The sequence below is a fragment of the Thyridium curvatum genome (assembly GCF_004353045.1).
Source record: "Thyridium curvatum strain D216 chromosome Unknown NODE_3_length_876553_cov_77.224826, whole genome shotgun sequence".
Lineage (NCBI taxonomy): Eukaryota > Fungi > Ascomycota > Sordariomycetes > Thyridiales > Thyridiaceae > Thyridium > Thyridium curvatum.
In genome coordinates, this window is record NW_022156758.1 from 771,786 (window position 1) to 785,133 (window position 13,348).

The 13,348-nt window shown below is 56.2% G+C and overlaps 6 protein-coding genes across 6 annotated transcripts; 3 read left to right on the forward strand and 3 right to left on the reverse strand.

Annotated features, from left to right (window-relative positions):
* Nucleotides 1–1,688: 1,688 nt before the first annotated feature.
* Nucleotides 1,689–3,777, reverse strand: E0L32_000936 (uncharacterized protein; the record flags this gene model as incomplete). Its single annotated transcript, XM_031144333.1, has 3 exons — nucleotides 1,689–2,750; nucleotides 2,807–3,461; nucleotides 3,515–3,777. The coding sequence occupies 3 exons, from the start codon at nucleotides 3,775–3,777 to the stop codon at nucleotides 1,689–1,691; spliced, it is 1,980 nt and encodes a 659-aa protein (XP_030994470.1).
* A 1,475-nt stretch (nucleotides 3,778–5,252) lies between these two features.
* On the forward strand, nucleotides 5,253–6,422 carry E0L32_000937 (uncharacterized protein; the record flags this gene model as incomplete). The annotated part of the gene is made up of 1 exon (XM_031144344.1): nucleotides 5,253–6,422. The coding sequence occupies one exon, from the start codon at nucleotides 5,253–5,255 to the stop codon at nucleotides 6,420–6,422; it is 1,170 nt and encodes a 389-aa protein (XP_030994471.1).
* Nucleotides 6,423–7,173: 751 nt separating this feature from the next.
* Nucleotides 7,174–7,563, reverse strand: E0L32_000938 (uncharacterized protein; the record flags this gene model as incomplete). Its single annotated transcript, XM_031144355.1, has 1 exon — nucleotides 7,174–7,563. One exon carries the CDS (start codon nucleotides 7,561–7,563, stop codon nucleotides 7,174–7,176), a length of 390 nt encoding a protein of 129 aa, XP_030994472.1.
* A 775-nt stretch (nucleotides 7,564–8,338) lies between these two features.
* Nucleotides 8,339–8,782, reverse strand: E0L32_000939 (uncharacterized protein; the record flags this gene model as incomplete). The annotated part of the gene is made up of 1 exon (XM_031144366.1): nucleotides 8,339–8,782. The coding sequence occupies one exon, from the start codon at nucleotides 8,780–8,782 to the stop codon at nucleotides 8,339–8,341; it is 444 nt and encodes a 147-aa protein (XP_030994473.1).
* Nucleotides 8,783–10,841: 2,059 nt separating this feature from the next.
* On the forward strand, nucleotides 10,842–11,828 carry E0L32_000940 (uncharacterized protein; the record flags this gene model as incomplete). Its single annotated transcript, XM_031144377.1, has 1 exon — nucleotides 10,842–11,828. The coding sequence occupies one exon, from the start codon at nucleotides 10,842–10,844 to the stop codon at nucleotides 11,826–11,828; it is 987 nt and encodes a 328-aa protein (XP_030994474.1).
* Nucleotides 11,829–12,272: 444 nt separating this feature from the next.
* Nucleotides 12,273–13,265, forward strand: E0L32_000941 (uncharacterized protein; the record flags this gene model as incomplete). The annotated part of the gene is made up of 1 exon (XM_031144388.1): nucleotides 12,273–13,265. The coding sequence occupies one exon, from the start codon at nucleotides 12,273–12,275 to the stop codon at nucleotides 13,263–13,265; it is 993 nt and encodes a 330-aa protein (XP_030994475.1).
* Nucleotides 13,266–13,348: the final 83 nt, after the last annotated feature.

Consider the following 13,348-nt stretch of genomic DNA (forward strand, 5'->3'; position numbering starts at 1 on the left):
CTTCGGCAGATCAAATATCGCCGTTAAACGGGAGCTCTTAGGCTCAAATGAGCCATTGCCAAGCCTTGCGGGGTAAACGGACAAGAGACAACAAGAAAGAATTGAGGGCACGGCAAAGGAGGACGGCGTGGAGGATCTCGCTGGCGTGCTTGGCAATGCGGGTCGAGGTTGGCGATCCTGTGTTTTGTTTGACTCGCTTACCACGCCCTCCAATGATTCGCCCGCCTGTGACTGGCCGGCTGGTTTTCTCGGGCATTTTACCCTGATGGCTGCTGGACATGGCAGATAGAGGAATGGCAGGTGCATAGTAAGAAAATAGGCAGAGTGAGAATATGCGATGAGATGAGATGGATATACACAAGTACATAAACAGAGTGGTGTTATCTAGCGAGACAGACTACCATGACATTGCAGACGCGGCAACTCAGAACAGCAAGGCTTTTTGCTATTGCAGTTTGCTAGTATCTCTCTGCCTTGCTTGCTCCTTGTACAACTAGCTGTGTCTTTTCAACTCCCTGCCTCGCCTGACTAGGTATGACTTCATAGCCTTGGAATTCCCCAGCGTCGTCGGCTCCATTGCGTCGTAAGTAAGGATTGAGTATTCCTGATCATGCCGAAACAATAAATGGGGGGGCACTCCAAGCCTGGTCGGCAAAACTTTGCGCATCCGTCGACGCGAACGAATCATGCAGCGCGTCTCTGGGCCACAGGGGATCCATCGGTCCAGACCCCAGACCGGCCGGCCCGACTTACCAGACTCATCCCTGCCCCAATCATCCAGCCCATTCGCCCTCCCCCCTTTATTTACTAGACCAAGCAGCCAGCTTCTGGGGCTCCTCCTCCTTGGCAGCTAGCTGGTGTGTGGCTTTCTTGGAGTGATATGATGACCAGTCGACTGGGCGCATGGCCGATGGTCATTGACCACGTTGCTCATGCCTGCCAAGTCAAGTCAACCCACCCCTTGACCGTTCGCCCAGTACTTTATTGTGCTTATGCTTACGCCCGTCTTTGTAAAGTTCCGTCCTCGGGTGTGCTCGCTCTAGCATCTTGATCTGCTATGTGCCAGTCTGTTACTTAAATGACACGGCCGATTAGAAGAGACGGACTGACCGACCCCACGGGGTTGGATCTCTCTCTCGCTGGCCGGTGAGATTTGGCTTCCAGAACAAACGAGCCTAGCGCCGAGCCACTCCCGATCCTTCCCCGTTCCCGTCCCCAAGAGCCGCGACTTTTTAGCATCAGAACGCTGAGCCGTTGGTTTGCAGCCGGACCCCAGAACCTAACTCGGATAGGGGGGTGTTGCCGCCGCTAGAAATCTTGAAAAAGTTGCCGAGGTGAAATTCAGCTCGTACACGCAAGGATCATGCCCCAACCTACTCCGGCAAGTAAAAGTAGGTTAATCAGACTGCTGCTCTCGCTCTATTCATCAGGTCATGTGTGGTCAATGGCGGGGAGCAAAGTAGTGGTATTTTGTAAAAACAACTGCAAGGTCATAACTTGTCAAACTTACCGTCTCTAAATGTATGTAGAAAGACGTTCAAGAGAAGAGAATCAGAAAAAGGGGAGACCTCCAGAAAACAAGCCAAGTGTTGCTGATCAAACCCGTTGAAGCAAACCGTCCACGCACATCAAGTACTATCCGTCCCACTAACATACACCTCACCAACCAGTCCATATTATAGCCGTCTTCATCTGACAATCCTCCCCTTCAGCCAAGCGACACCAAGGGGTCCTGGCCGATGCCAAACAGCCGGAAGTTGAGGCAGTCGACCATCGACGGCCCGCCGGACGACGCGTTGCCCAGGCACACCGAGACGGCGTTGTTGGCGTCGTAGACGCGCAGCGCCGTCGTGCACAGCGCCACCTGCGCCGCCAGCGCCGCCGTGTCGACGAGCCCCGCCATCCTGGCGCACACGGCCGGCAGCGTGGTCAGGCAGGCGCCCTGGCCGATGACCGACAGCGCCGAGGTCAGGCACGACACGATCGAGGACCCCTGCGTGAAGATGGTGATGGACCCCGTGTCCAGGCAGTTGGCGATCGAGCCGACGGCGCCGGCGGCGCCCAGCGCGAGCAGGCACACCGGGACCTCGACGAGGAGCGTGAGGCCGTTGAAGTTGACGAGCGTCGTGCACGCGCTGGGCAGCGCCGACGCCGTGATGGGGCACCGCGGCTGCGGCACCGGCGCGCCCGGGCAGCCCTGCGGCAGGGTCGGGCTGACGACGGGGAAGCCAAAGGCCGTCTGCAGGCAGGCGACGATGCCGATGCCGTCGTAGTTGACGCTCGTGTCGAGGCACGCCTGCGCCGCCGCGCCGCCCGCGTACGGCCCCAGCGCGTTGCCGCAGAGCCGCACGTCGTTGTTGAGCGTCGAGCCCGCGTTGACGTCGACGACCAGCTCGAGGCAGGGCGCGGGGAGGTTCGTGATGCAGGGCGTGCCGACGAGGTAGGTCGTCAGGCAGCTCACGACGGACGGGCCCGCCAGCAGGGTCGACGCGAGGCACTGCGCCACGTCGCCCACCGCCCTGCCGCCCAGTGCCAGCGTGCAGCCGGCGAGGTCGAGCAGCGATACGGCCACGATGATGCCGTTCAGGCGCTGGCACGCCGGCGGGAGCGAGACCTGGCAGAACGGCGCCCCGTTGGCGCCTGGATTGGGCGTGCAGGGGCCTGGCGGGTTGTTCGGGTCCGGGTTGTTCGGGTCCACGCTCGCGGTGGGGCTCGAGGTGGACGTCCTGCTCGTGGTAGACGTTCTGGTGCTGGTGGCTTGGTTGGGGCCGTTATTGACGCCGTTGCTCGTGATGGGTATCTGTACGATGACGGTGCCTTCGCTCCCCGAGGCGCCAGGCTGGAGCGTGATGGTCTGCGTCACGGGTCCGTCGTAGCCGTACGTGATCGTCGTGTAAGGGCCGTTGAAGGCCGAAACGCCAGGCGTCTGTACAATGACGGTGCCAGTTGCACCTCCATTGATGGGATCTAGTGTGTACCGCGTAGGACGAGAACCGGGAGGCCCTGCCACCGTGATCGTGACGAAGGGCCCGTTGAACGGGTTCGGCGCCTGCGTGACGACGACCACAGTCCCCTGCGCGGTCGAACCAACGCCAGGAATCGTGATTCTTCCCGCCGAAGCGCCTGGCTCGGTGATGGTCGTGAGCCCACCGCCACCGCCGATGACGGGGCCGTTTGTCCGCGGAGCCGGCGTGATCACGACAATAGTGCCGGACCTAGTACCGGAGGGATAGATCGTAATCGTGGTCCGAGATTGTCCGCTGCCACCTCCAACCGTTGTCGTAACATATCCGGGGAGAACCGCAGTGCTCTGTTGAGGGCTGTTTGGAATGCCGGCAGGACCATCCAATCTTCCAGCGGATGAAGACGAAGCGCCCGCTGTTACGGTACCAGGTACGGTAGGCACTGGGTTGTTTGGTCCGCGGAACCCGGCCCCACCGCTACCGCTGATCTGCTGGATTCTAAAGCCACATATAGTCAGCACGAGGCCCTCTCGGGTGGTCATTACACTCACGCAGTTGCCGTCCTTGTCGAGTACTCGGTCGAAGTGATCTGGGTGCTGATGTCCACTGGGGCATTCATGATCTCAAACGGCAGGCCGCCGCCTACGGTGACCACAGTGTTGGCTCGTACATAGCCTGTAATGAGGAAAGGGTGCTGGATGATAGATGTAATGGTCTGGACATCGACCTCGATCATTCCGTTAGGACAATCCTGCGCCGAGGCATGCTGTAGGCTGAAAGCCAAAGCGAAACTAATGAGCCCCGAGGATCGCATCTTCCTAATCCTTAGAGATCTCGGTTGGTGTACTGTGGGGTAGGAAAAGAGTGAACGGAAGGGAAACCTCCCAAGACAATAGGAAAAGTCAAGCTAGCATCCCTTTACCAGAGGCTATGTGAAGCAAGGCTGGGGTCTGCTCCTGAGCTATTTAAGTGCAGACAACTTTTGGACTACATACAAACAAGCCTTTGCTGATTCGGTATTCCTGATTTCAACTGTGTGACGACAAGATTGTTGAGCCAAGGGCGAGGCCTTCACTGTAATTAACGCGCTTCGTGTGTGATCTCTTGAATGAACCGCGCTGGATCCAACAATAAAGTAGCAGAAGCCTCTCTGCGGCAGGCATTCCGACAACCCGTGATTCCTGAGGTTTGATTCAGCTTCAGCATCATAGATTATCTTATTCGTGACACAAGGACACGGGTTTGCGGTCGGACCTGGTGGAGGGACCGGGAGTCTGGCCATCAACTCCTCGACTTGCCTGCCTGCCGAGCATTGCAGGCGGCGCGGCACAGGACCGAGGTATGGCAATGTGTAGCACTAGCATAGCGCTTCATGTGTGACCTACAACTATTGTCGACTAATGACTTGAAATATATGGATAAGGATAGTGTCGTAGTAAAGACGTAAGTTGTAAGTGATTGGTGTGGTCTGTCGTCAATTTGCCTGCCAAGTCAACAGTGTGCAAAGCCACAGTACCGCAGTCTGAGGGGGAAAGAAAGTCTTTAGCCACGATTCCATGAGGAAATTAATGTCTCTCGAAGCACTCTCCATTTTTGAGCTCTGCAATTGTTGAAGGAGTACAACTAAACGGGACGGCACACGTATGTGCCGACGCTTCATTTCAGTCCGAGGCAAGTGCACTTGGGATCAATCAATCACAAGCGTGCCTGAGAGTAGTCTAGATTAGGCTACACTACCTTCTCAAAGCCTACCTAGATGATGGGGTGGAATGCTATCGATCTTGTGCTAATGTAGTTCCCGTGCTGACGCAAGGGGTGAGCAAACGCTATTCCTGGAATGATAGAAAACGGCTGGGCAGCCCTGTGCACATGCAAACGACACGCAGGACTGGCAAGAGCAGGACAAAGACAAGAGCGCGTTGTTGTATGCTGGAGAGCAGCGCGACCCAGAATCCCGGTCTTTGATTCGTCTCGAGAGCCCAGCTGTTCGGGAAGCAGGCCGGGAATGAGCTCAACACGGAGTAGAAGCGCGTTTTGAAGGAGCGGCTCCCCGGAATTTGGGATTGCTCCTCATGCTGCGCGTAACGCATCAGTAACAGGTGACACGAGTCCGGCGATCTATTATATAGACCATGTCCAGACTTGCAGTCATAGGCCTTTGGATGGATCCAACACTTTCAGAGTTCGCCCTCTGCCCTCACGCTCTTTTCACCACTGCTTTCTGCTCAGAGCCACCAAGCTCTAGTCACTCATTCACTAAATCCTTTCCCGAGTCCATCCACCCACAAGATGGCTCGCCTTTCACTCGTTTTGCTGTCGCTGCCCGTGGGCATGATGGCCAAGAATCTCCCTCGCCAGGCTGACTGCGAGGAGATCAAGCAGCTCGCCGCTCGCACCATCGTGACGGTGGCGCCGGTCCAGACCGTCGCGTTCCCTCAGGGCTACAACGGCCCCAACATGGGCGCTCCTGGCGGCCCGGGAGGAGCGGGTGGCTATCCCGGCGGCGCTGGTGGTGCTGGCGGCAATGGTGCCTTCCCCGGGGGCGACGGTGGAGCAGGTGGAGCGGGTGCTCCAGGAACTTCCAGTATCCAGGGTGGCGAAGGCGGTGCCGGCGGTGCTGGCGCCCCAGGAAACATCAACGGCCCTGGCGGTGCGGGAGGCCCGGGTGGACCAGGTGGCGCCGACGGCGGTGCAGGCCCAGGTATGGGCGGACCTGGCGGCCCAGGCGGTCCGGGTGGCCCCGGTGATATGAGCGGCCCCGGCCCATGGGGTCCTCCGGGCGGTTCCGGCGGCATGTGGGGCGCCGGCCCTCCGTACCAGTGGGTGCACCCGATCACGGTCGACTGCTACGGCGTCAAGGGGCTCGAGTACAAGACCTACCTCGTCACCGAGCTGTGCGCCGCCTGGCCCTGCGCCGCCTCGACCGAGTGCCCGCCTGGCTTCACCACCTCGACGGCGACCTGCACCGCCGGCTGCGGGCCCACGCCCATCACCGCCGTCGTCACCGTGCCCTGCGAGGGTACCCCGGCCGTCCAGATCCAGACCTACCAGCGCGTCTACGACTACTTCTGCGAGACGGGCGTCGGCCCGACCACCTACGTCATCACGCAGACCTGCCCGCCCGCGGGGCCGTGCCCGACGGTGCCGCCTCCGTCCATCGTCCCGCCCAACTTTGTCGTCACCCAGACGGCCTGCAACGTGGGCTGCGGCCCGGCACCGATCACCACCTCGCTGACCGTGCCCATCACCCCTGTCCCCGTCGGCACGGGCGCCGTCGTCTGCCCCGGTCCGTACTGCACCTGCCCGGGTCCCAACTGCGTCAACCTCTGCCCCGGTCCCAGCTGCTCCCCGCAGCCGACGTACGTCATCGCCGGCGCGCCCAAGGCACTGCCCTCAGCCGGCGCGTTTGTCCTCATCGCCGCGGGTCTGCTGCTGCCTCTTGCGGCTCGCCTGTTTTAATTTCTCCTCTTGCTCGCTATTCAAGCGTGCGGGTGAGCAGCATTCTCTTGCTGTCATAATGTTCTCTTTTTTCGCGTTTAGGTTCCGCGGTTCAGAATCAGGAGTTTTGTGTCTATTCATTGGGAAACATCCAATTTGGATGAGGCGACACTGGGGTGGTAAAAACGGGCAATGTAATTTCGGGCGCGGTATCGTCGCGTGCTTGCGCGTAATGTACTGTCTTGCCGTATCGTTCTTGTTAATATAAGGGCTTTTGATCTCTCTAATCTTGTTCTCTTCGATCCAAATACCCGATAGTCACTGCTGCTCGTACGCCTGGCAGTCGGCCATGGACAACGCGTTACGCGGCTTTCCGTTCCCGGTAGATTGTGGAAGGCGACGAATGACGGCACAGTGCATTGGAATGGATGCTACCAGGAATCGCTGTTTGCTTAGGAGTACGATGGTGTCCAGCAAGGGCTATGCCGTGTTTCTGGAACTTAATCGAGCGCCACATTCTCTATGGACATTTATCAATGCTCACTACTCCGTAGATTCACTGTCCGATGATGCTTGATTCAGTAACATGAGCAAGGAGGTCTAGACTGTCATGGACTCAAGAAATCATCGCTTCAGTCTTGAGAGTCAATGTTTAAACTTGGGTAATTCAAAATGCTTAGTCTATTTCCGCTTTACAAAAACCAACTTCTATGTGAACGAGCCACAGTTGTCTCGAGACCTGAGAAAGGAGCACCCGCAAGGAAGCGCCTTATCACTTGTCACCCCGTCCGCACAGCCTTATCTGTAGAGTTCTCACGCGCCGGCTCATGCGCTCAGAGAAGGTCTCTGCAGCAGCCCGTTGTTGGGCAAGTTCCCGGCGTGCTACCTCCTCGGCTCGAATCTCGACACTTACGGCCCTATTCGATGCAGAATAGTCACTGAGAACCTGCATAAACCTATCCTCTTCTTCACGCTGGCGACTGATTACCTCGCACACGCGGTTGGGAACATTGTCCGCCCTAGACTCGTTCTCCTCATAAGCAGGGGGAGCCCTGGACTCTTTCTTCTCATAGACAGGAGGAGGATCAAAATCGTCCGGCTGGGAGGCGAATTGCGAAGCTAATTCGCGCAGATTGTGGTATGCAATGGTGAATTCGCTCATATTGTGGTATGCAACGAACAGGGCGGAAATGATCGGCTGAGGGTTATGCTTTTGGGTGACTGGAATTCCGTGTGTGGGTATTGCGATAGGTTCCGAGTATCTTGTAATACTCGCGAGATATCGACTGTCGTGGTCACGAAGGAATTGGTGAAGCGCGGTTTCTACCCCTTTATTTAAATACCGAAGTTGCTGCTCTTAGCAGGACGTTTGAATAAAGGCGGCAATACAGTCAAGACAAAAGGGTTGTTCAATAACGGCGGCAATTATCTTTTCTGTGACCGTCTTTGTGATATCGACAAAGGCCTGCTTCGTATGAGACAATGTTGGTTTCCTTTGATCCAAGATACCAAACAACACACTACAAAGGTGTTGGATTATGGGCCTTTGTAAATCGGTCGGGCGGGGTAACGATTTCAGTCTTGTCTTCATCACCCAAGCTCAATGTCAGGCTAAGTCTTAGAGGCGCTTGTATTTCTTCAATTCCTTCAATATTCCTTTCTTGGAAGTTCTTGTTGCTTCGTATGGCTATCCCTATGTCTCACTCCTGAAAGGAAATCTTCCCACATGCCTATCGGCCGAAGCAGCACGCTGCTGACATTTTCATCGACCACAAGCGACGCACTATCATAATTTGGAATACCGATTATCTGTCGTTATCGATACTCGCGGTCTAGAATTCACCCTAGCAGCCCACCCAGCTCGACATTGTATTGTTCGGGCTGCTGGTCTATTGATAGGGACATCTCTCCGAATGAGTGGCAAGGCGAAGTCTGAATCAGAACTTGGACCGAGCTAGCTCCAGAAGAGCTTCAAGGAGAGAGGGATCAAAAGCGGCCCAGAAGTCCACACAATCCCATTCATAACCTCCGACACACCCTCGCCACAAATCCTTGTTCATCTCGTTTTGGTGCCCTTCAGGAGATGCGTATTTGAGTTGCATTCCCAAAGCGCGCTCCAGAACCGGCACAAGGTTGCGCCACTGGGCTTGATCCAGCTGGATCTCACCATCGAGTGCGTGCTTCAAATCAAGATCAAGGCATCCCCTCGACCAGGTCGTGAAGACGTTGAAGGGGGCGAAGTGATTTGGAAGGACGTAACCGGTCGTTACCTCAGAGCAGCCATTGATCATTGGGAAGCATGGCGGGGTATCCTCCTGGACCTCGCCCACGCCGGTATGAAGCCAAGAGCTGCTGAGTAATAGAAAGAGAGACGGCCTCATGGTGAGCTTTCGTGCTAAGCAGAGGCAATCCGACGGACGTGCGTACAGAAGCACCGGGGATTGGGTTATGTATCAACCCGCGAGTCGGAGTATGATACGTAACAGCTTATCCGCTGCAAGGCCGCCGACGAGTCCGAATAGAGAGATTCTGTCTGGGGTATGCAGAGTATGAGATTTGGTTGATGTTAGCATCGAAAATTTGGCCATTATATATTTCTCAAATGCTCTGCTCACGAAAGCTAGAATCCTTTCTTTGACCGCAGAACTTCTGTGAAGCAAGCAAGGCTGGTCGAGAACACGCTGTCTTTGAACCATTCAATTTCTCGCTTTTATGGCTCTTTCTCACGTCCACCAATCAAGCTATGAATGACACAAGCTTGCTCCAATATGCGATGGGCTAGTCACCCAGTACGAGCCATTCAGACTTATTCTGTAACTATCCCTTATGTTGTTCTGTATACCAGAGATTGCCAAACACGGTGCTTTACTTGTGCAATTGTGTCTCTACCTGCTGTCTTGTCTATCTATGGTGTTTGACCCATCTGACAGAGTCCAAGTGATCTCATGATCCCCAAGTAGTATTCATCCCTCCGAATCTCCATGGGTCGACCCGAAGCCGCACGTAATGTATCCGAATCGCTAAGCAATATCCTCCTAGTTCTCCAGTGCGGATTTAATTCTCGCTAAACGTCGGATTTGGGTACAAAAATCTTGGAATGAGCCTCTTCCGCAAGAATGAAAAGCGCACGAGGTTCCTGCCACTGAAGGTAGTCGTAGCATTGTCCCCAGTGTTGTTCCTGCTTCAAGCAGGCTTTCTCGAAGGATCGCTTTACAGCGTGACCGTCGAAGACCTTGATCAAGGTCGAGAATGGATCATCAAACTTGCCTTCATGTTCCACAATATTGGTAATGGAGTGCAAGGCAACGCGCGCCTCAGGAGCAGTCCGAGACGGCCACGCCACAGGTGTCCGCTCTCGCGGCTCATAGGATACAGGATATCATGTCCCCAGAGGCCACAGGCTAGACCCAAGCAGAAGGTAACAATGCATGTGAGAAGTTTCATGGTGAGCTTGGGGGATGCGGAAGCCGTGGAAAGAGGCCGGTGTATTCCGTTATGTAGAGGGATCGAGAGGTATGGGGGAAATGGCGATGAAGGATCGAGTCGTGCGTTGATAGTCTGAGGTGGGTGATGTGTATCTTTGGTGTCTTCGGAGACTCTAAGAGAGGTCCAAGAAGAGGAGTGTCGAGGCTTGTTTATCTCGAGTGCTCTTGAGCTTGGGGTGTTCGGATGAGAGTGGCTGAATCGAAGTTGGAAGAGGCAAGAGATGAGCAAACGGGCCCCTTTTTATAAGTGGAAAATGGCCAGCTCTGTCGCTGAACTGCGAGAATATTAAATAGACACCTAGGAGAAAATTAAACAAAGAATCAAATTCCATTTTCTTCACTTGGTAATTAAGTTGTATCATTGAGTTTGTGCGATTTTCAAGTTGGGGGGGGGGGGGGGGGGGGGGTCAGCAGCGGTACAATTTGGAACCTTTGAAATAGGACCATGGGCAATCCAGAAAATGAACCGCAAAGATCTTCTTGAACCATGTTGTTCAAATAGATTAAGAAGTGAAAATCATGGATCCTAAGGTAATGAGTTGCAACACGGGTAAACAAGTTCTCTGCCACTTGGTGACTCTTGACACCTCATCCACGCTTCTTAGTACTGACCCAATGCTGTGACAAATCGAGGACCAGCACCCATTGGTCGACACTCCACCTCTAACTTCACTAGGAACCTCCTAAAAGGGAAGGTACGCCCTTTGAGGCAACATGTGACATCTGCGTAAACCTCAAGGCGTGTTTCAAGACACCTCTCCGCACGTCAACAAATATAGACACATAAGTATCTCCTTAAGCCTTTGATCTCATCGCAAGACAATTGTGTCAGTCAAACTTCCTGTTCTTGCAATAAGCAATGCCTTCACCAATACTCCCGAAGAGGCTCGAGCCGGGAGCGACGATAGCCTTTGTCTCGCCGTCAGCTCGGCTGAACCGGATGCTCCCGGGCACCATGGCCCGAGCCACCGCCGTGCTCACCGAGCGAGGCTACAAAGTCCGCGAGTTCTTCTCCCAAGACGCCGGCATCCAGTCCTCGATTGAGAACCGCCTGTCGGAGCTGCGCGCCGCCTTCTCGGACCCGACCATCTCGGCCATCATCTGCACCATCGGCGGCCCGTGCTTCAACGAGCTCATTCCCGCCCTGGCCGCCGACACGGAGCTGCACAACACCATCCGCGCCAACCCCAAGATCGTCGTCGGCTACTCCGACATCACGGGTCTGCACTGGTTCCTGCATGCACTCACGGGTCTCCGCACCTTCTACGGCCCGGGCGCCATCCCCGAGCTCGGCTCGCCGAGCTCCGCCGACGACGAGGACTCACCGGTCGCCTTTTGCCTGAGGCAGCTCCTCCGCGCCATCGCGCAGGCCGAGCCCCTCGGCGACGTGGCGCGGTCGCTCACCTACGCGCCCAAGCTGGACCCGGTGTTCTTTGACCCGGCGTCGACGGCGCCGCCGGAGCTCGCGCCCACCGCGGGCTGGCGGTGGCTGCGGCCCGGCCGGGCGCGGGGCCGGCTATTCGGCGGGTGCCTCACCGTCGTGGCGCGCCTGGGCGGCGTGCGCGCCCTCGCGCCCGACTGGCGCGGCCGCATCGTCTTCCTCGAGACGGCCATGAGCGACGCCGAGGTCACGGGGAACCCGATCCCGCGCGTGCGGGCCGGCATCGCGGACCTCGTCGCGCACGGCGTCTTCGACGAGGCGGCCGGGCTGGTCGTGGGGCGGCCGTTCGGGTACGACTCCGAGGAGGCGAGGGACGAGTATGCTGGCGTCATCACGGCGCTCTTGTGCGAGGGGCCGCTGGCGGAGAGGAACAGTTTCCCGATCTTGTTTAATATCGATATCGGGCACACGACTCCGATGGTTACGTTGCCGATTGATGCTCTAGCCGAGCTGGATTCAGAGACGGATCGCTTTGCTATTTTGGAACCGGCCGTGTGCTAGGTACGTACGCAGAAGTAGAGCAAATTCGATTGTTATGGGATACTTCAGCCTTTTTGCTGAGTAAGATCTACACTTCTCTGCAAAAATTGGTCCCTCAAACATCGAACTGGATCATGACAGGTAGAGACGCATTTGAGGCCTCTCAGTACGTGAATGGTGGGTACGCCACCATGGACAAGGGATGCAGCTGAAATGGCTGCCTGTCAACACCTTACGTAGCCCTTTACGAGCAATACGAAATTCTCCCTAGCCTGTAATAAAAGACCGGGGACCGCCAAAAACAAGTCGAAAGTGATTGCGATCTTAATTCGTCGACAGCGCTGGGGCAACGGACCTTGGCCAGCAAAGACTAATTACTACCCCCAGCGGGAATGCTGCATCATATGATGACATAAATATCATCATCCTCTCTCGATCTCATCGCCCCCGCAAGTATCGTCCAAGATGGCTTTTTCAAACGTGTATGACAAAACGAAGGGAGAGGAAGAGCACATCCTGCCGCTCCCGGGCAACAGACAAATCGCCTACGCCCACAATGGCCCTCCGACCGCCCGGACCGTCGTCCTCTTCTTCTCGGGCCTCATGAGCGTGGGCACAGCCCGAAGAGTTCCCGAGCCGTGTCGCGAGCTAGGCGCGCACTGGATCGCGCCCACGCTGCCGGGGATGGGCCGCTCCAGCACTCGGGACAGAAGCGTCCCTTACCATGTTTCCCTGGCTAGGGATATGACCGCCCTGCTCGCCCACCTCTATCCGGACGGCGCCTTCGACAGTCTCTACGTCGGCGGAGGCTCGTATGGCACCGTGCAGGCGCAGATGCTGTACGGGGCGCCGTACGAGATCTTCCCCGCCGGCAAGAAGATTGTCGGGTGCGTCCTGCTCGCGGGCTTCTCCCCGTTCAAGTACCATGTCGGCTATGCGCAGACTCTCACCTGGCAGAACTGGTTCTCCGTCGGTCCGCCTTCTCAGATTGTGCCCTTTCACCTTCTTCAACGGCTCTTCAAGCTCATCATTGGGTCTAAGCTGGGAACGGTGGAGGGAGCTCGGTCATTTCTCCGGCAGACGATACTCAACAAGATGGACCGGGAAGAAAGAGCCATGCTCACAATTTGGCTGGGTAGAAATGACCTGACTGAGGAGCAGTTCCTCGATAATATGGCGCGGGGAGTAATCAGGTGCTGCCATAATTGGGATGGGTTCATGGAGGTGTCCGATGTGGTGCATTCGGACTGGGGGTTCGAGCCTCGTCAGCTTGATGACGAGCACGCGTCGAAGCCGATGCTGGTGGTGAGCTCTATGGATGACCATCTGGGAGGAAGCACCAACCAATGGATCGTCGAGAACTATTGGTCTGCAAGTCGCAAGGTGGTGCCTGGAGGACATATATCCTCGTTGTTCTACATGGACGAAATCTGGCAAGAAATCATAGACCGTAAGTGATATTCATTTCTCATTATATGCCTCGTCAATGGCGTTGACATCAATATAGTGGCTAGCCAAGAACTTCCAAGGAGAATGTCCAT